We start from the raw sequence: 20,352 nt of genomic DNA, 5'->3' as shown, positions 1-20,352 counted from the left end.
TAAACTGTTTCGAATTATTTGAATTCAAGCGACCTGATGTCAGCGGGCTTGATTAACGAGGATGAGCGTAGAGACTTTGATATAACATTTCAAATAATGTGAATAACGTGTTAAGATTGGTAAAACGATGTTGACAATGTTTCTATTAATTTATTAATTCCGATTGGTTCGAATCGATTTAAGACAAAACTTCAATCAGGAAATGGTACAAGGATCGCTCTCAGGTAGTTAGGAAAAGTCGTTAGTCTTTCTTTTTTTACGATTTTAATGTCGTAACCCTGCCAAATACAATAATAATAGTAATAGTAGCAATTATAATAAGAATCGTAATAATGATAATGATAATAGGATTATCTAAAATATGTAACCATCATTTCGATAATAAGATTATCGACTGGCGCGATATTGTACCGCACAGGACGCACGTGACACCTTGTGTGGTAGCGATTATGTCGACGATATAATTTATTTAATGGACACGTACGGGGCCACGGACCGCCCTCTTACGATACAATAATTTTTACTTCCTCAGTGGGAATCGCGAAGTACGATATTTAAATATCCGCTCGACCATACTGTCACAAACGTGATTCACAATTTAGGACTTTCACGCGACGAGACGCGCCTCTGAGACGTGTCCTTGTGTCGATAACGTTGTATAAATATATAATTTCGTGCGTATTAATAATATTTCGCTATTACTTCAATAATCAGTTTGCTCTTTCTTTCTTTCTTTTCTTTTTTTTTTCTTCTTTTCCGCGGTATACGATAATTACACGATCTTCGTTTCGGTTCACATCGCAATAAATAAATTATCCAAATCAAGGACATCGATATATCGATATAACAGTAATAAGATTACAACCACATTTACAATATATATCTATATTTATCTATATATATAGATTTTTATTTATATATATATAATATATATATTTTTTTCTTTTAATGCACTAACGAACCTCCCCTGCCGACGTGCGCGGTACGAATAGCGACCGTCCTCAAGCGACGCGGTTAATGTATAATTAGAAAGTACAAAGTTATAATAATGCCTTCGTTTATACAGAGTGAGTCGTAGTGTAATATATTATATTATCGATCCTACGCAACTCTACGCGACATATACAGTTACATATATTCTTATAAAGTAATAGTTGGTGGCGCGCGACTGTTAAAACTGTCCCTTTAAACCTTCCCAACTTCGACGACAGTCGAGCGTTCGCGTGTGTTCCGGCGTCCAATAGAAACACGTTCATCGATGACCCACGGATTTTCATCGCGGTACATCCAACATATTCGTGTTACCATTCGATGCGATCGTTTACACCTGTTCTAGGAACCTGAAAGCGTTTCCGCGCGAGGTTCGATCGTTCTCATTCGCTGCTCGCGTTCGAACAATCGACGAGAAACACGCGCGACGAAACTGTGTATATGTATATGGTGTGTGTATTGTGTATGTTCGACTGCATCTAAAATTCGCTGAGAAAAAGGGTACGCCACGCGCCTCGCAGTGTATAACACCGTGCGAGATCCGAGAGAGAATTACTGGCCCCCATTGATTACATTATTGCGAGAAAAATTATGCTACGCTGATCCGTTGCTTTACTATCGGTGATGATCAACGGATAATTTTACATACTATGTACAAGTATTACTATCTGCTAGTATCTATCCTTACGATCTAGTAGTTCCGTTTTATTCCTTTTTTTTCTTTTTCTTAACGAGAATTTCCGTATCTGAGTAAATTATTAATCACCGGCCTGTGTTTCTGTTCGCGTAGTTTTCTTTTTTTTTTTTTTTTTCATCGTTGGAGATTCTTGGACCACATAAAACGCGACAATTCTTTCGTAAAAGAGAAATCAAAATCGATCAATTGGATTCGTTCTCGTTAGCCATTTTCGTTTCCTGAGTTCGAAAGTGATGGCGTTTTAAAGTTGCGTTTCAGGCAATTAACTAACGTTGTATAACTCGTGGAATATACTTAACTACGTGTGTAAATATATTACTTGCTATTGCTTTTCGTTTCCTATGTGGCTCGACATCTCCTAGACGCAAACACGTGCACACCTCTCGCAACGATACGTTTTGCGCTCCTGCGTAATGGATCTTTAAGAATCGACCTCGTATTGTCCACGATGTACGCACGTCAAATTCAACGTACGAAAGCACCAAGAGAGATTGAGCACCGCGCATGATCGCAGATTAAGGATGCAATTTATACGTGTGGTTGCTTCATAAGGTATGCATGTTAGTGACCGACGTATATGTGTGTGTGTGTGTGTGTACGCGTTGTGTGTATCATTTTACTGGCCCTTGAAGCGAAGAATGGAAAATCATCGCTAGTTTGACGGACTGACCTGTCAGCTACGTCTTCGAAAAGCTCGATACATCGTGACTTTTTCCTACTCTTTTCTTTTTTTATCAGACAAGTTTTCGAAGGATCGCTCGCTCGATCTCTCGCGCGGCCATTAAACATCACTCGAACGCGCTCGTTAAGAGCACCTCTTAAATTATTAATACGCCACGCTGGAATTCTTTCCGACAGCCGTGTAAGCGCACGAGAATATGATGAAATCAACAATCTAACAACGAATTCAGGTACGTCGACACCCATCGAACGATCGAGCAACGACGATCCAAACGATCGACGTCGGAGGGTTGAACTTTTGAAAGACCTTGTCGAAAGACGAATTCTTTTCGAGAAAATTCTTTGATTTAAAGACTTTTCATTTTTCCCAATCTTAAAACTTAATTAAAATTAAAGAACGCGAACAGATGTTTTTCTTTTAACGATCGAATACCGAAATCTTCCAACCGATTTATACGCTATTTGTAAATCCCTCGGACGAATACACAAACGTACCGCGTTTCGAATTATCAATCATCGCCAATGGAAATTTTATGCCGATCCATTTTTCTCTGCCCCTCGTTCCCACTTTACGTCGCCTTTTTTTAACCGAAGTGTGTCAACCGAGTGGCCGAAAGCGTCCATTCGATCGCAGAAGGTGATTTCAATTCGAACGCGTAGCCTCGATTAGTTAGGTGTCAGTTGACGTCTGTTAAGGCACTTGAAATGCTAATTTCTCTAGGTGGGGCCTTTGTAGAAAATCGGTCGCCTTCAATTCCTTTACCCGGTTTCCTGTTTCACCGACGGTTCACCTTCTACGGGAAATTGAATAGCTTCGCATTAACATGAAATACAAATTGCCGATACTCTTTGTCCGGGTTTTCGCGAATCTATCGTACGCGTGCACGACCTAGGAATGTGTGTGCTCGTGGAATGTTCGTCGCTAACCTTGAGGGACCTCGATAGGTCGTTATGCTTCTTATAGAAATCCCTGTCTTCCTGTCTCTCGGCTTATCGTTAAACGATTCTTCCACGATAAATTTAACAGCTATGGCGTTTGTTGCTACGCTTTAGAAAGATTGGAATGTGGTTTAGCGATTAAATTTTTCGGATCGAGGAAAGCGGTTCGTCTTTATCGTATATTTCGTCTGATCGAGTTCTGAAAAGAAAGAAACCTACGTGAGTTTGGCCGAAACGAAATTTTACGATGAAGAACGACGAGGTGATCCCGTACGAATGTTACGAAGACGATGCGTGTTAATACGTTTCGCGAATGAGAGGCTTCACGGGCAAAAGTTAACCGGAAACAATATCGTTTTATCACCCCGTCGACAATTAGCCGAAATGAATCGTCCCGAGGTGGAGATATAACGGCACAACGTTGGGATGTATCGTTAAGAAGCGTACGACTCGGCACGAGCTCACAGTGAAAAAAATGATAATGATCAAAGAGGGTGTCGGCATGACGTCAGTATGCATTTCTCATCGCCCTCGCTCTGCTCAGATTACTGACGGCTGTTCCGCCGAAGAAATCCCTTACAGGAAAGGTACAACGGTATCAGTCATCAAGATCGTAGAATGGCATCCTGGGTGGCACCTCGTTCATTTTCGGATTGAATTTCGCAGTGACGATCACAGGAAAATTATTCATACCATCAACCAGGGGCGTGGTCGTCCCTGCGGGTCTATAACGGAGTATGTGGTACTTATGTATTTTGTCGTTCGACGCAAATCGCTGTGGGCTTTACGAAACGAAAGGATGCTTCTTGAACAGGTGAGAAATATCTGACGAGCGTTTCCAACGAATTTTCCATCGAACGTGATTCGTTGTTTCGCGATCGATCGTTCGGATGAAAATCACAGATAGAATGATAGAAATCGTAGATGTCGAAGTAGGATGAAGACGAAGCAATTGGCAACAGTGAATCGAAGGAGGAACAACGAAAGCAAGGATCTCGAATTAAATTTACGTAAGATATGAAGATTCGGTTAATACGATTAGCGAAATTTTCCTCGTTTGTTTCGAACGACATTTAAACGAGAGTATCGAGAATCTTGTAACTTGATTTCCATGAATCTCGACCGAATAAAGCAACGCTTGATATATCTCACTGGTCCTCTGGACGAGGATTCGAATGGTCGCGTTATGAAATGTGTACAAGCACGAAGATTCGCGTGACTTAAGGCACTAACAGTATACTTAAGGCCTAACGCAGCGTTCTCTTCCTTAACGTTAAAAGGCACTATTCCCTATCAAAATACAACACATAACAAGTATTAATTTATCAATCTTCGCACTAATCTTACACGTAGAGGTTCCTTTCTTCTTTTTTAACGATATAAACTGGCTCTAGCATATACTGGCATCTTGTTCCATCGTATTTTTTTTTCTTTTTTCAACTAACTTCGAAATAGTTTTTGTTTTGTCTTCTTGTGTTTTGCCTACCTTTAGCCACGTTACTGACGCGGTGGCAAAGGAAACAAAATAAAAAAAAAAAAAACATTAAAATGAAAAAAAAGATACAGGTTCGAAGAAAACGGGGGAATGCTACACATGTGCTATACGTACGCAGACGTCGCGTTACTCAAGGTTTCTAAACTATTTACAAGCTTGCAATTCGCGAGCTATCCGATTCTCGTGCGATACATCTGGCTAACGCCACGGGAAACTTAACTTCCCCTCGACGTAGTCACTCGCAGGAAAAAATGCAATAATGCGGTATCGCGCGATACTTTCAGCGTAGCCAACAGACCCTTTATAACATCGTGTTTCCTATTGCACCTTCTCCTTCGAGTAGCTTCGTTTAAGAACGTATCGCGTGACGTTACCGTGGTTTTACACTTGCGACGCACAGAGTCGATGCCTTCGTACGATATGTTTTGATATATATATATAGAATTTCTTTGATAACGTTACTTTCAGGCTCGTAATTCGCTTATGCACTTGACGCATTTAGATTGACGACAATTGAACAGCCGACTCGGTGCATCATCAATTACACGAACTCTGATACACGTACTCCTTTTCTCAAAACCACGAGGAACGTAGACATACGTTCTGCGTTTCTTTTCATTTTCTTTTTCTTCTTTTAATTCCTCGTTCGTTTCACGAGCGAAGATTAAGTTCTTTTTATTGGCCTCGAATGTATTTTCCTTGAGCTATCTCGTTTCGTAATAGATGCCAAAATAAAATGTGCAGAAATCGAGCAGGAAACGCTCGATTCTTCTTTTCGTGACGATGCTTGACACGTGGCACGATTCGACGAGACGTGTATCGCGGTGACGTGTTCGACGAACGGGATGCAAAAGCGTTTAAAAAATAATTCTTCGATCTGCTTTCTTCTCTCTCTCTCTCTCTCTTTCTCTCTCTTTTTTAACAATTGAGCGTAATGTATCAATGGACATCTTCGTTCGCACAATACGTTTGCACCTTCTACTTTGGCACCTTGTTTGTGTATACGCATGGCTGAAAAGGCATACCGGATTCTTTACCGATACGACCGAAGAAATTTTTGCATGATCGAACGAAAGAAAGACTCGTAAAAGCATCGCAATGCCGTCGATAGTATACACAATTCTATTGCTTAATGCACACGTAATACTGGCTTTCAGAGCGTCAAATTCCCTTGTTTTCTTTGACAATGAAAACATCGATGATTGTCCGTCCCTAAACGCGAAATTCTTTGTGCATAATCTGATAAATCGCTATTTAATGCATTAAAAAAATGTTTAACGATCACGATTTGTAGTTTATTTAACTGAGCATGCTAAGTCCCAAGCTCCGTCACCGGAGTTCGATATTCTCTTTAATTATTAACCGTTTAATTACCTTAACGATATTACTTCCTTCTTCTCCTTTTACTGGCTCTATTCTTCGCAATAGACGATACATATGGTGCTCTAGACTAGTTGAGCTGGCCTTATTTAACCGTAAAAAAAAAAAAAAAAAAAAAATGGAAACAAACTGGACATACGAACAAGTAAAAATTGGCTAGAATTAAAAACAGAAGTGACCGCGTGCTACTTGCGGAAAACCCGCAGCAATCGCTCCTCTCTACTATCTACGCTCGCTTTTTTTTTCTTCTATCGTCGAAGCTATGCTTCGTTCGATATCCGTTTTTCTTTTAAATACACCTGCACAAAGAATAAATAATTTTCCATCGAATATTTTAAATATCAACGATTCTTACGCTACGTACGTTCGCCATAAAAAACAACGCAAATCGAAAATAGAAATTTGTCTCCCACAGAGGCAGTACAACAAGAAACAAAGTAAAAAAATTTCAACGATTCGCGTTGTCACGATTGCTAGCAGGCTCGTCGCACGATTATTCACCAATAATTGCAATGATACTTCCATTAGATTAAACCTCTAAACCTAATGAACGATTCGTTTGCTTCTTCATTTTTTTCTCCTAGTTTCCGCCTCCTACTCTTCACGTTCTTGTTGAAAACGATTCGAGCAACGATGCGAGGCTCTTCAGGTCCCGAATGTAAAAAAAAAAAAAAAGAATCATCGTCGTCGTCCACGATCACGATTCGTGTCCCGGTTTCCCGAGACAAAACGGTCTCTACCCCTTCTTCGGTCTGCTCTATCTTTCCTCCAACGGCTAGATGGTCCTCTTTATCAGTGCCTTTTCATGTGTAGCGATAAATGATCGCTCCGCGAAAACGATCGCTGACAAAGATGGCACTTGAACGGCTTCTGGCCCGTATGCTTGCGGTAATGCCGTGTTAATTCGTCAGAACGAGCGAATTTCCACGTGCAACCTTCCCATGTGCACTGGTACGGTTTTTCGCCTGCAACAAATCAATGAATCTTTATAAACCTTTGCTCCAAACATAGAGTAAAAGCTCGATGTTTAGTTAATACTTAATAGAGTTAAGATTTGAGTTTGCTATAAAAACTTTCGTCGATCAACGTCGTTTGTTTGCTGCAATTTACCAAGTCCAAAATTATAAGGGGATCGTTGTACTCGAAACGACAGAAGCCAATGGAGAATTGATCATCAAATTGTATGGGTGTAATCGCGTGAAAAAAAGAAACCAAGGAGATGGTAGGACCGTTCCGCATTGTTGTGTAATTTGCGTTGAAACGTAATGAGAAGCGTAAGCGCGGTGAAACATAAAACCTCGTGCTGGATTCGCTTTAGATTTACGACCCGATGCGTATGCACATGTATGCCCGATTCCTTTCATAATCTTCTTAGTACAGCCACTTATTTTCTTATGCGAACGAAAGTCCACGTCCTTGGGCAATTTATAGGGATACGTTTTATGCGTTTTCAAATTTACGATCAAAAGATATAATTGAAAAGTGGTACCGGTCATTTGCCAGTCTTTATACACCTGACTGGCTTCTAATGATTCTTCAGGGGCTTCGTTTCCGAACAAAGTATCGTCGATTCGAAATATCGAACGAGCGAGCAGCAAGTTACAAAAGCGATACGATAAATTTACATTGCGTTAACATTGAAAATGTCCTGACAAATCGTTCGAATATCCTACAGAAAGCAGCATATGCCGCGATAAATTTACGACCGAGATTAACTTCGATTTCCTGTCGTTCGATTTCCCCTCGATTATTTCCGAAAGCCAACGTCGTTCCGTTTTTCGTTGGTGTAAAATACTCGATCGAAGTTTGGCGCGATAAGCATCGATGCACACGGCAATATCGCCTCGGTATTTGCGAGTATACGTCGATACAGGTACATTTCCGAGCGTTTACCCGAGGTGACTCGCGTCACGGTGTGCCCGCAGGTTTATTCTTGACTCTTATCTAGCCTCTCTCTCTCTCTCTCTCTTTCTCTTCGGTAAGGACGTCGTGACAGCTGTCGCGCGTTGCAACGACTCCGGATCCCTCAGAAAACTGCCCATCACTCTCTTCTATTGTATGCAAGTCACCGAGCGTATTTCTCAGTCCGGTGTTCTGCACGATTTGCCGAAGAAAGGGAGCGAGAAGGAGATGTAGACGGCGTGTTCGCCAGAGGTGGGAACGGATAGAAGGAGAAAGAGAAAGAGATGGAACGGGCAGAAAACGAGAGTAAGAGGGTTTAGGGTCTAAAAACGTAGCCGTCGTCGAGCCGTCTAGATGTAGAAACAGCCTGGTCACAACTCGATGACGCAATCGCTATCAAGTTCCGTCGTTCGAGAGACCGGAGACGAGGACGAGCCGGAGAAAATCGAACGGTGCGATCAGGCAGCCAGTTCCCGATCCCATTAAACCGCGAGAGTGGACGTGGATAATGGGGGACGACGGAACGACGACGTTCCATCGCGAGCTTCTATCTCGTGAAAAGCACACGGCACCATCGTTTGATCGATATATTCGCGCGTGTCACCGTTGGATCCCCGATCTCTTTTACACACTCGGACCAGCCACCTTCACCACGCAATTTTCTCGTTCCAGATAGACGATTAAGCGTTTTTCGCCGTGCTGGAATTGCTGTAGATCGATACTTGAATAAGTCAGGACACGATTATCGGACATCGGTGACTCGGTCCAAGCTCGACTGCTCCAGGTTTGTTCGAAGCTCGCTCGTTACTCGGTTAATTACAACATCAAATGTGTCATGATTTCTTTGATAACTGGCATTCTGCGTCGAATATTATCGTAGATTATGCACGGGAGATCATCTTTCGATATTTTATATATTATACGCGTAGGCTGTTGGTAATTTATTAAATGGGTTTTTAAACGATCGGTAGGATGATACGAAAGATATCATGTAACGCATGGACGTTCAAACAGGCTGTGCTTTCCGATAGTTATTGCTCCATGTACGATCAAAAAGCAGCGGAGAACCGATTCGTGGCGCGACAAGCGCGAGCGGACCGATCGTTTGAAACGAAACGATGGTAGATATCTAAATCGGTCGTTTTAACGTTTCAACGCCCATTGACTGAATATTATTATGTAATTCGCTGGGAATACGAGGAACTAATGACGAGGAAAAAAGCCGTGCTCTCGACCGTTACGTAATTGCGAGTAATTAGTCCATTTACGAGCGGCACGAACACGTACGCCATGAGACGTGCATATGCACGCAATATCGGCCAATGTGCAAGCACCGGCGCAAACACGCCGCCAAGAAGGCATTAATTTTCCTGTTATTAATGCATTTTGATTGGATTTTTACGTAGGCAGCGTTACGTTTATTGCACCATAGATTAACGCCGCGTTATACCGTCCGGCTCCATTAATTAACCGCAACAGCGAACTTAGCCACTCATTTGTAACGTCACTCTGATGTCGCGGCACGTATAAATCCCATGTTATATTAAGCCAACGCGATGCGTGTCGAACTTTTTCCTTTTTTCTTCTTTGCGTTTCGTCCGCTCACCAGAAGAAGATCTCCTTTCTTATTCTCTTTCTCCGTACTGGAACAACGCGCGGTATAACGAGCTCGAGGAAAACGAACCATACCTTTTTCCAATTTAATAGCCGCTTTAACGTTAATTGGAACGGTATCATGTCCGTTTACGTAAAATATCGCAAGAATTAACGTCTGTGAATCGAAATTGAATTGCGAAACGCGGTCTAATCCGGCTAGTGGAAAAGAAGGAGAGAGAAAAGAAGGTCGTGATCTCGTGAGAAATCGTCGATTAAATTAACGTCATTTATTAAAGTGAAAATTATCGATTACGAGAAAGGAGAATCACTTGGATCCGGCTTATTGAACAACCTCGGCAAGTGGGTCAACGATAAACGCTAATTAAAAACGACACGGCGTAATTAAACTCGGTACCCTTCGCGGTACTCTTAACCATATCGCGACTTCTTCCTGCAACGCGATTCGTATTATAGCTTAATAATTCAACGTAAAAAGAGAGAGTATAGCAGCTCCCCTTTTAACGAGGAATTATTCTTAATGAGTTTACGAGCGTATATCTTCGGATGGTCTTTTAAATCCGGCAGTCCAAAAATCGTCTTGGCATTTACGGTTCTTCCTCGTTGTTATACCCCGCGGTACCAATGGAACAAATACACGTCTTAATTCCAGATAAATTCGTCCATCAACGAAACGCTTCTCCATTGTTCGCGTTCTTTATTCGAAGATATAACAGGATTTTTATGACGACAGTGAGTTTTTAACAGAACTTCTTATTCAATGTCTCGCGAGGCTTCTACTTAACGGAATCGTTAAACGACAACTTGCCGCTGGCTACTTTTTTCTCCTCATTCTGTCAAAGCGGAGTGGAGTTACGGACTAAACGGTAAAGAAGAACATCGTACGAACAAGTACTATATGTTCGACATTGATCGCGAGTTTTCTATCTTGTAAAGCAAAGAGAAAGACCATAATTATTCATCGTCGGAAATTTATTCGAAACTGGCAAGGTAAAATACAACTTGAACGCATATTCAGTTTTGCTTCAACTCGCGAATCGCCTTATGTTATTTATAAGACGAGGAAGAAGCTCGTCGTCTCGTATGGATAGGTCGAGGAGAAGAAAAGGACAACAAGTACAATCGATGGCGATATTTTACAAAGATCGAGACTCGTAACTCGTAAAACATCGTGAGTCGAATCTGTCGTGTTGATGACACGGGAGACAACGATATTTCGTCCGTTCGATACTCGAACGTGGAGAGAGAGCGCTTCCCATTATCGTTTGAGAATCTCCCGGAGGGATGATTAAGAAACCAGCTCGGATGTATGTATCTCTGGCAATTATCAGCATCTCGCCAAGATTCGCGCGGTAACGCGTTCCCCGTCTGTTCGGAACAGTTCCGTAATATGTAATTATATGGGCGACAAGTGCTGTAAAGATGAATGAATGTTGCCCTGTTCCTCAGACGAGCAAACTTCCTGTGCATCGACTACGAATGATGAATGTTTTCGAAGGTGTAAAAGAGATCGCGTGATTGTTCGAGACGTATCAATTTTGATTAAGTCTGCAATTTCCCTCGAAAGCATAAATCGCCATTCCTCGACGTCCTCGTCATTACCCACGACGGCCACGACGTAATCGTGACCGCTCCGGTAGTCTTAGAATTGAATTTCCAAGGTCTCCTAATTAACTCCCATCATCCTGTCTTCTCACAATCCTATATCTCAAAGTATTCTATTTTTTTGCCCCCATAATTATTACATCGAGTGTCCGGTGAGAAAGCAGCGGGACGAAGCGTCGCGATGCGTGTCGGTAACGAGCATCGAGCTGACAAGTAACGTAAGGGGAAAGAAGGGGAGAAATGAGAGGAAGAGAAGCGAGAGAAAGAAAGAAAGAACGAAAGTTGGTAGTGGTGGTGTTGTAGATACAGAAAGGTAGACGCTGCGCTGTCAACTCTGCGTGGTGTCCGCCTAATGCGCCCTCCAGCTACTCCCGCGGTGTACGGGCTTCTTGTAAATAACAACACTCGTTAGCGGCAAGAAATACTGCAGCGATGTAATAACTCGCGGACGCGCGATTCAATTTAATCGCGGTCATTACGCGCCATTCATTATTTACGCCGTTATCGTGCTTTAATAAAATATAACAGTGGGATGCTCGTGCGTTACTCGAGAAGCTTCAATTAACCGCGCCGAAGACGATTCATCAACGGGCCACCATTAACGTTGCGGCGAGTTCAGGATTCCCGAGACTTAGCCGGTTTTGAAGGGAATTAAATAATCGCCGACTGCCTAACAGCAATATTTGTGAGCGTGTCTCCGCTGGGAACAGCTTTAATTGTGTTTGCCTCGCTCGATTCGAGAAATAGGCCATCCTGAGAATAAACCTCGAACCGTATATACCTTTGATCACCGGTTACTTCAATTAATGTTGCACCCGATAGGAAAGACACACACCGAGCAAACTAATGAATTTTAACGCGTTACCCACTGAGAAACCGCTCTGCTACCTTCTTCGTATGGGTAGCTGCATTGGAAACATGTTCATTCCGAGTCGTATGGTTTAGCATTTACTGTTACCCACTTTGTTTACACAACCAATTTATTTAGTAATTTCATTCTTTCTCACGGTGAAGCATATCATCGTTGATTCATGAATAACCACCAGCTATAACGCCAATGTATTTCTTCCTTTTCTGAAAGGAGCAGAATAAAAGAGAGATCCAAGTTACGATCGCAACGATAATCACCGCGATACCGATAATCGTGGCAAATTACCCGTGGCGGAACGGCCCGAAATCCACCGACCATGGCCGATCGAAATAAAGAAAAAAAAAGAAGGAATTTAGTTTAAAACCATGTTCAAAGCGTTCATGTGGCTTCGAGATAACGAGAATACGGAGATCATGCTCGGAAGGAAATTGTGTTCCGCAAAGATAATCGTAGTCCCGAACAGTGATGCATAAGTACATTGTTAATGGTAGGTCTGATATACCTCGAGCCCACGAAGGGACGAGAAATCAGTGTTTTCCTTCGATACACGGAGAACTTGTTGTCTAGTTTATACCGAGGCTAATATGCCTTAATTAATACACGAGATTTTGCCGAAACTCCCGTTGTTTATCAAAAGTCATTCTGTTTCATCTAGCGATTGTCATGTCGTCTCTTTCTTTTACATACGCCATTCATGGACTAAGTACGATCGTATCGTACGAATCGAGCGATTTTGGATAATCTAGGGATTAAGTATTTATTAGCGGCGGCTGCGGGTGTGCTTCACGTCGATCAGCGCATCATGAAAGCGGCAGCGCTATTATGGAGAACCGTAGCCGGCATTTACCGCATCCTCGTAATATTTCGCCTCCCCTGGCCGCACAATGTAACTTCCGATGTTCGTGGCGTGTGTTCGGGAAGATACACGATATCGAAAGCGGTAGCAGCGGCCCGCTATTACTCCATTATACAGTTTGCGAGCGGCACGATATAAATTCGATGCAAATTCTACTGTTCGAGCCGTGAGAATCATCAATCATGGTTAGCTGGCTTCGATTCGCTGTTTTTCGGCTTGTTGGATGTGGGAGCCGATCGATTTCGGAACGATGGCGCTCGACAACCGACGATCCGAATTGTCAGTGGGAAAAAATGGAAGTTTCGGAATTTCATCCTGATTTTAACTTCAGAGAAATCGCGTTAACAAATGAAAGATTTATGCGCTGCAAACTGTGCATTGTTCTATTGATCACTCGTTCTATGATCAAAAAACCTCCAATTTTCGAATACCCTTGAATTCCTGAACTTTCTCCGTCGTTCATCTACTTTAACCTTCATACCATACGACGACCATAGTTATCGCGAGTTCACCAGACGATAAACCGCGTGTAAAATTATTTAATAAAACTGCCACGGCGCCTCTGATAACCCCGTTTTCCGCCGACCTTTCGGAACAATAGGTTATTCATACGAGACAAATTCCAACACTTGGAGGAGCAGACGGAGCGACCGTTTCGCCGCGAGCACGATCCGCGGTAAAACGATTTATGCCGTGGAATGGTAGAAATTACAGTAATCAATGAATTGGCATTTCCCACATCCAGAGTGCCAGTATATCCGCCATCGTAAAGATATCTCGATGGCTGCATAATATCGCGGTGTTAGAATGATGGATAGACATGCCGGTCCACGTTTCTACGACCGTGCTGCACAATCGCTGAAACAATTATTACAGCAAGCGTGGCTATACGACGTACTACAAACGTACCCGGCTCTGACATTTAAATGAAATTTAACATTTAACATCGTCTTCGTTGTCACTGTCTAAGACCCATAACAGCACACCAATTCGTACTGTATTTTGTCACTTTCTTTTTCTTGCCGCTAACTATATGTAGAACGGAGCAGAGGCATATTGTTGGAAAGTTAAAAACAAACGGAAGAAGGAAGGGAAATCTCACGTCCCATTATGTCTCTAAAACTAACATCCATGGTAGAGAAACGCGGCGGAATTATAATTTTTCGCACGAGAATCCCACGACCGCGACCGTTCGGGCCAGGTTGAGCACCGCGGTTACACCGTCTTGGTTGAACCATGGACCAGACAAAAGATCCTGGTTCTCACGACCACGCCCTCTCCCCGCCGCCTCTGCACTCTGTAGACGGCGGCAATGCCTTCACGAAGGTACCTATCCACCGGAAATTCTTCAAGCCGCGGCTCCTTCGACGTTGTGTACACACATGTGTGGTTGTGGCCGCCGCGATGTGTATAGACCGAGAAACGAACGGTGTGTGACCTCTTCCAGGTTCTCGCGAGGCGATAATAAATGGCCGGCTATGACTGTACCAACGAAACGCGGGGGCCGCGTCTAAAAATGCATACTCGATGGATAGTATTCAGCGTGTAGTCACTTTGGCCGTACTATCGAATTTCTAAGCGGCACCAGGCCATACGATTCGCCGTGCGAATGTCGAAGACCCCTGACCCTCTTCTTCGTAGACTTCCAATTGGTCGTTTGAAAAACCCACTCTATGGGACGAATATGCTTGGCATTCGGCGAGCGTCGCAAACGGCAGCGTGAGCAAACAGCCAAGCTACCGAATCCTTCTCCCGCATAGAGTATCGATAAAAATTCCTGAAATCGCGCGGCCGGTCACGTGTATCCTCGTGACCAACGCGACTTCTGTTCACCGCGCTTTTCCGTTCGAGTATCTCGACTGAGAATCAAAGGCGGTCCATGAGTAATGGCTCGCGGTCGCGGCTCGTTGACCCATCCAATGCGACAGGCCGTTTAACCATCGGCTATATGTTAGAGTTAAGTATTATATCGGGACGAATCTCGCTATTTTATTTGTTAATAACACTGCCCCCGGTGGAGTTAACGTGGGAAGATCGGCTAATGACTAAGGGAGCACGTTAAAGCGAGGTCAGAATTGCGGCGAACAAAAAGGAGAATTTCCTTTTACCATTTGCGTCGGATCGCAGGGAATATCAGACCACGGAGTTTTGTGCAACGCAACGAAAGCGCAAAGAAACGCGACCGCGTGGAATCACAACGTGCCATTCACGGGAATATTGTCCCAGCAATTAGCCTCTGTTCGTCGGTCGCCTGTTCAAAGTGTTACGCGCCGCTCGCTCGGTTTCTTCTCGTAATTGTGAGCACACCTTGCGCCGTCACCTTGAAACGGTAACGTCACCTATGAACCGGCGTGATCCTTCGCTGTGAGAGAAAAGAAGGACCGGAGCTGAGGATGACGAAACTCGCGTTCTACGTCCGTGATCGTTATGACTAGCATGCGTGAATCATCGCGAGGCAATCAAGCGCATAGGGCTCTATCGAAGTACCAAACAATAAAAGTGGATAAAAATAAAACTAGCTTCGAATTTATTTGGACTTAAGCTAAATTAAGTAAAGTAATTAAGTAAAGTAGTTGCATCAACTTAAGTGAAAGTATTAATTTAATATTTAAACTTACCGGTGTGAGTTCTCTTGTGAGCTTTCAGATGAGAACTCTTCGTGTACACTTTGTCGCAGCCCGCTACGTCGCATCGGTGAACTTTGCGTCTCTTCAACGCGTCGCCGCATTCGTTGTCCACCGCTAAACTACCGCCGTTTCCTCCAACACCGGCGTTCATTCTGCCACCGATTCCTAACCCACTCGCGAGCGCGGGACGCTTGTGAAACACCCTGAAATTTCAAACAGACATCTTCAGATATATTTACGATCAACTTTGATTTAATTCGATAAAACAAGTGACTTTCGAAAGAAGGAGAAGAAGAAACGAAAAGATTCTTTCGTAAAAGTAATCCTGGCCAATTACGCAACACGCGAAACAATCGAACTCGAGTTTGACAGCGTATGACCACCTTTTAGCGGCGTATCGTTGTTCGATTCACCGAACTATGTCCGATTCCCGCAGCGACGCTGATTACGACGAGCGAAAGGGCGGCAAGAAATTCGAGGAACGGTCGCCCGCCGTGATTTCAATTCAGATATGGATAAGACGTCTTCATCGTTATTTTATCTTACCTGCGTACGACTATCGACCAACCATCGTACTTTATTTCTCGTTCGTCGACGGGGAGATTCCGACAGATCCGGCCGCATTCACCATGGATTTATACAGAAAGTTTTTGGTATGCATTATTCATTGATCGATGTGTTCCGATGCGTTATGACCGGTTCGAACGAAGAACGAGTGAAATTGCTTGCGACGTGAAACGATCACGGAACAAATACGTCGGTGTACACACATTAGAGAAAAAGAATTTGCCTTATGAATAACACCACGAGCTCTGGCCGCTGGTGTGGAGGAGGGAAAGAAGCGGCAGTCATTACGTTAATCTGCGCGATTACATGGAAGCGCACACAGAGCAACGGAACGGCTGGTCGCAGATCTTTTAACGGGATGTACGAGTTACACGGTCGTATTAAAAGAGCTGTCAATCAGTCACATATATTTTCTCAAGTGCTCGAGTGACGACCTATGATTTTCCATAACGGATTCATAGATTTCGAAGTATGTAATAAGCGGCTGTTATCGATTGATGACCAGATAGTAACTTTCGTGCGAATTTGAAGACAACGAAGGCGAAAATGTTTAAATCCTTATCCTTCGCTGTATAGGTACAGAAACGTAAAGTTGAAATATGAATTAATAGAAGGAATTTTGATTCAATAGCATTCTTTAAACGAAAACTTTTAAGAAGGTTTCGTTGCGAATGTAGTTCAAGTAGTAATCACAGCGATAGTTACATAATTGTATCAAGTCTCTTTATTAAGTTTCTTTTCAAAGCCTTGATATCGTACGTAAGCCTGTAGTGGCGCGTACACTTTAAATGCATTCATAAATCACAAGCCCCTTCGTCGAAACGTGGTCCATTTTACACTCCATTCCCATGCATATTCATGAATTATTTGTCCATTATACCGTGGCCAATGGGGGTAAACGTTGATACTCCATTATCGTTTGCAATCGGCTCGCAATTTACGCGGCAGTTTATTATAATTTTAAAGCACTTAGATCATCGAGTAACTAATCATACAAGCACATTGAAACTTCCGTGCATTCATTTTAAAAATAGCAAAATGATACGTAATGCTCCTGTCAAGTTTATTCGGGAACTATAACTTTTGTAATTATTTTCTTTCTATTCGCTCGTAAACCTTAATTGTTTTCATATGATAAATATGTATATTCTCATTGTAAAAAGGAACAAATGAAAACTAAATAAATACGAGATAAATTAGAACTGTAGAAACAGGCTAATTGCTGTAGATTTTCTCGTTAAGCAATGATAATCGTTTTACGACCCTGGAATCACCACTTCTTATCGATTCGAGATCACCAACGATCATCTGCTAAAAGATTCTTCTAACGACGTGCACCGGCTGTTCAATCTCGTCTCCAGCTACTAAAAAGAAGCGAGGCGTGTCGAATCGATCAATCTTGCGAGTCGACACCCGGCGAAACTTGTTTCGCAACCAAATTCGTACTTACGATCAATTGTCTCGCCTAATCGATCGTCGCGGCTAACTGTTAAAAAGATAATTTAAAGTACCTCACAACTTTATTTGATTCGTTGAGGCAACTTGCTCAAGACAGTGAAACGATACCGTTCTCGGAACTTTAACATCGATGGAAAAATGTATCTGTAAAATTTCTATGAAAAATTACGAATTGATCTTTTTGAAAGCTAGTCCGATGTTTCTAGCATCAAGCGATCGTATTTCAGGATCGGTACCAGTCCACGTGTGAAGAATTTACGTTGACGCGTTTCTATCCTCGAAACCATGTGGAATTCGCGTTTCAAGTTAACTGGATAAAACGGCACCAGTGGTACCACTGACGCATCCCTGGCCAGACCATATTTCATCGGGACGAAGCCTGGCCTCGCACGCTTCGTGCCGTAAACCAGACCCGCAGCTCGCTGTTTAAACTGGCATAAATCTGCTTCTACTCGCGATAATCCGACTCGCTTCTATCCCGACAATCCTCCCGCTGCCGGAGAACAAAACCCTCTCGCACGATTTTCCGATTTTCACGACCTCGACCTGCGTTTATGGCTTTATTCTTTCAAACACAGCTATGAGGTGTTTCTGATGGTTTCGCACCTACGAAGATCGCGTGATTTCAGTGGGATATTATTTTTAAGCCGTGTCGGATGTTTTATACTTGCGGTATTTATTCATACAACGTAGAAACTATACGAACCGCAAACATGACTCGGGAGAGATTCTGAGATTTTGAATTTGAAATTGGATTTTTAGATTGAAAGAAAATTGGGAATTATTTATTACATCAACGTAGAAATATACGCTCTAAAGAAACTTGCATAGAGAGGGGAGATGCTAAAAAAGATTAATCCCGAGATGAAAATAAGCGGTCTTGGTCTATAAGTGAAATTTAAATAAAACTAGGAAAGGGAATTAAAATAGTTCTTATGATTATTTCCGAGCGAAAAGCCAAGAACTGGGATCTTGAATGGGAATAAAAATAATTTCTAACTAACTTCCGATAAATTTAAGGTTGATTTGATGTGATTTATTGGACAACTGACTAGATAACGTCTCCTCGTCAGAATAAATACTCAAAATTACCTCCACCTTTGACACTGAGTGGATTATAACTAGCGCATAGATATATATTATATGCTATATCAATTTTAGTATATCAAATATTAGTCGAAAAGTCACTAACGGTGAAGCTGTCTCGAATCTTCTCCAAATAATTTAATCTGGTTGAGTTCGGATTACATTGATAGTGTAAGATACTGTTTATGATACTACAATAGACGAAATAATTAAGGAATTATCAGCAATAAATCACTTTCGCGTTAACACGTTCAGAAACCGCCGCGTCGTAAACTCGTAGCGTAGCTATTTCTTCGCGATAATTAATATGCCCATAGTTCTCGACGACAATACAGAATCCAGGCGGCAATTTATTCCGCGATAATTCCATCAGCTTCCTCGGCGTCGAAATCTCCTGCACCGCGTGTACAGAAGGACTACCATACCAAATGGATCATTGTTTCGAAGACGAAGCCGTAACCGCGTGGTTCGCTGGAAAGGCGAAGGAGGAACTGGAAAGTACATTTGTCGTGAAGTATTGCTGTAAGCTTGCGGCAGTTCCTCCGCAGGAGGGCCCTGACATGCGGGTACCGATGTACAACGGTGCGTGTACACGTGCGTAGCTGGCTCGCGTATGGAAGTCGCCAGCGTGCACGTACATCCAGACGGAAACAGACAACGAACCAACCGGTGGAGATTTATGAGAAACGTAAAGTATAACTATCGGTTAACGGCATTGGGACACGAGAAGACAGGCCTCGATCCGTGATACTGGTGACGATTTCACGGTACGCGTGATCTACGGACACGATCCGCGGGTACCATTATTGGCATCGATCTGTCCAGAGGGGCGAAACAACGTAAATTCACAGTTATATCAACTGTTGGTTACAGTGACAAGAGTTAAAGTCGGAATAAATGTACTATACAACCATATAAGTCCACATTTGCGAGCACGAAATGTTTCCATAAACGAAACGAGAAGGAACGACAGCAAAGTTAGCCTAAGGACTTCGAGGGCCGTTCAGAAGCTCTAATAAAGTCATTGACACCGAAGCAAGGATCAAGAGGCGAATTCCAAGATAGGAGGATAGACAGACCGTTATGTCATCGTCCGTCATCGTGGCACCGAGAGACGAGGTAAAATTATTATTCACAGCGATCCGCGAGACTCGTCATCCAGTCGGTACAGACGTACACACGTTGGAAAGAAATCGTGACGCTCTGTATGAAATGAGGTTTGTTAGCGTGCACCCGGGTGTCACGAGATTACTATGTTTTCTAACGTCGGGTCTTTTCGCCGAGATCGGGTACAGAACGCTCGCTTGACAATGGAAAAGACACTCGCGAGCGCACGAGAGCAAATTAAACGAGATTTACAGCGGGTGCACGATCTCGTCCTATTAACCCTGGACGTGCTTGTACATTCGATGAAATATGACGGCACGTAACCATCGCATCGGCGCGGCGACCGACCGGCCGCGATATCCTGCTGTTTTCGACCGATTGTAAACTGATAATAAAGTCAGCCCTGGCTAGCCGGATGGCAGCCTATGTAAATCCTTTGTCGACTCCATTCAATGGCGTAATTGACGCTTACGTTAG

At 42.9% G+C, this 20,352-nt stretch overlaps 1 protein-coding gene across 6 annotated transcripts in view; it reads right to left on the bottom strand.

The window, feature by feature from the left end:
- Positions 1-245: 245 nt before the first annotated feature.
- The window catches only part of LOC100643418 (Krueppel-like factor 6), a 290,325-nt gene continuing 270,218 nt past the window's right edge, over positions 246-20,352 (bottom strand). For all 6 annotated transcript variants that reach the window (XM_003399894.4, XM_048410690.1, XM_048410691.1 and 3 more), the window contains 2 exons: positions 15,649-15,860; positions 246-7,147 (listed from right to left, as the gene is read on the bottom strand). In XM_003399894.4, coding sequence (XP_003399942.1) covers positions 6,975-7,147; positions 15,649-15,860 — 385 coding nt within the window. In that variant the 3' untranslated portion in view covers positions 246-6,974. The remainder of the gene's footprint in view (positions 7,148-15,648; positions 15,861-20,352) is intronic.

Source organism: Bombus terrestris, chromosome 12 (genome assembly GCF_910591885.1).
Source record: "Bombus terrestris chromosome 12, iyBomTerr1.2, whole genome shotgun sequence".
Classification (NCBI taxonomy): Eukaryota; Metazoa; Arthropoda; class Insecta; order Hymenoptera; family Apidae; genus Bombus; species Bombus terrestris.
This window is presented reverse-complemented; position numbering and strand designations above follow the sequence as displayed.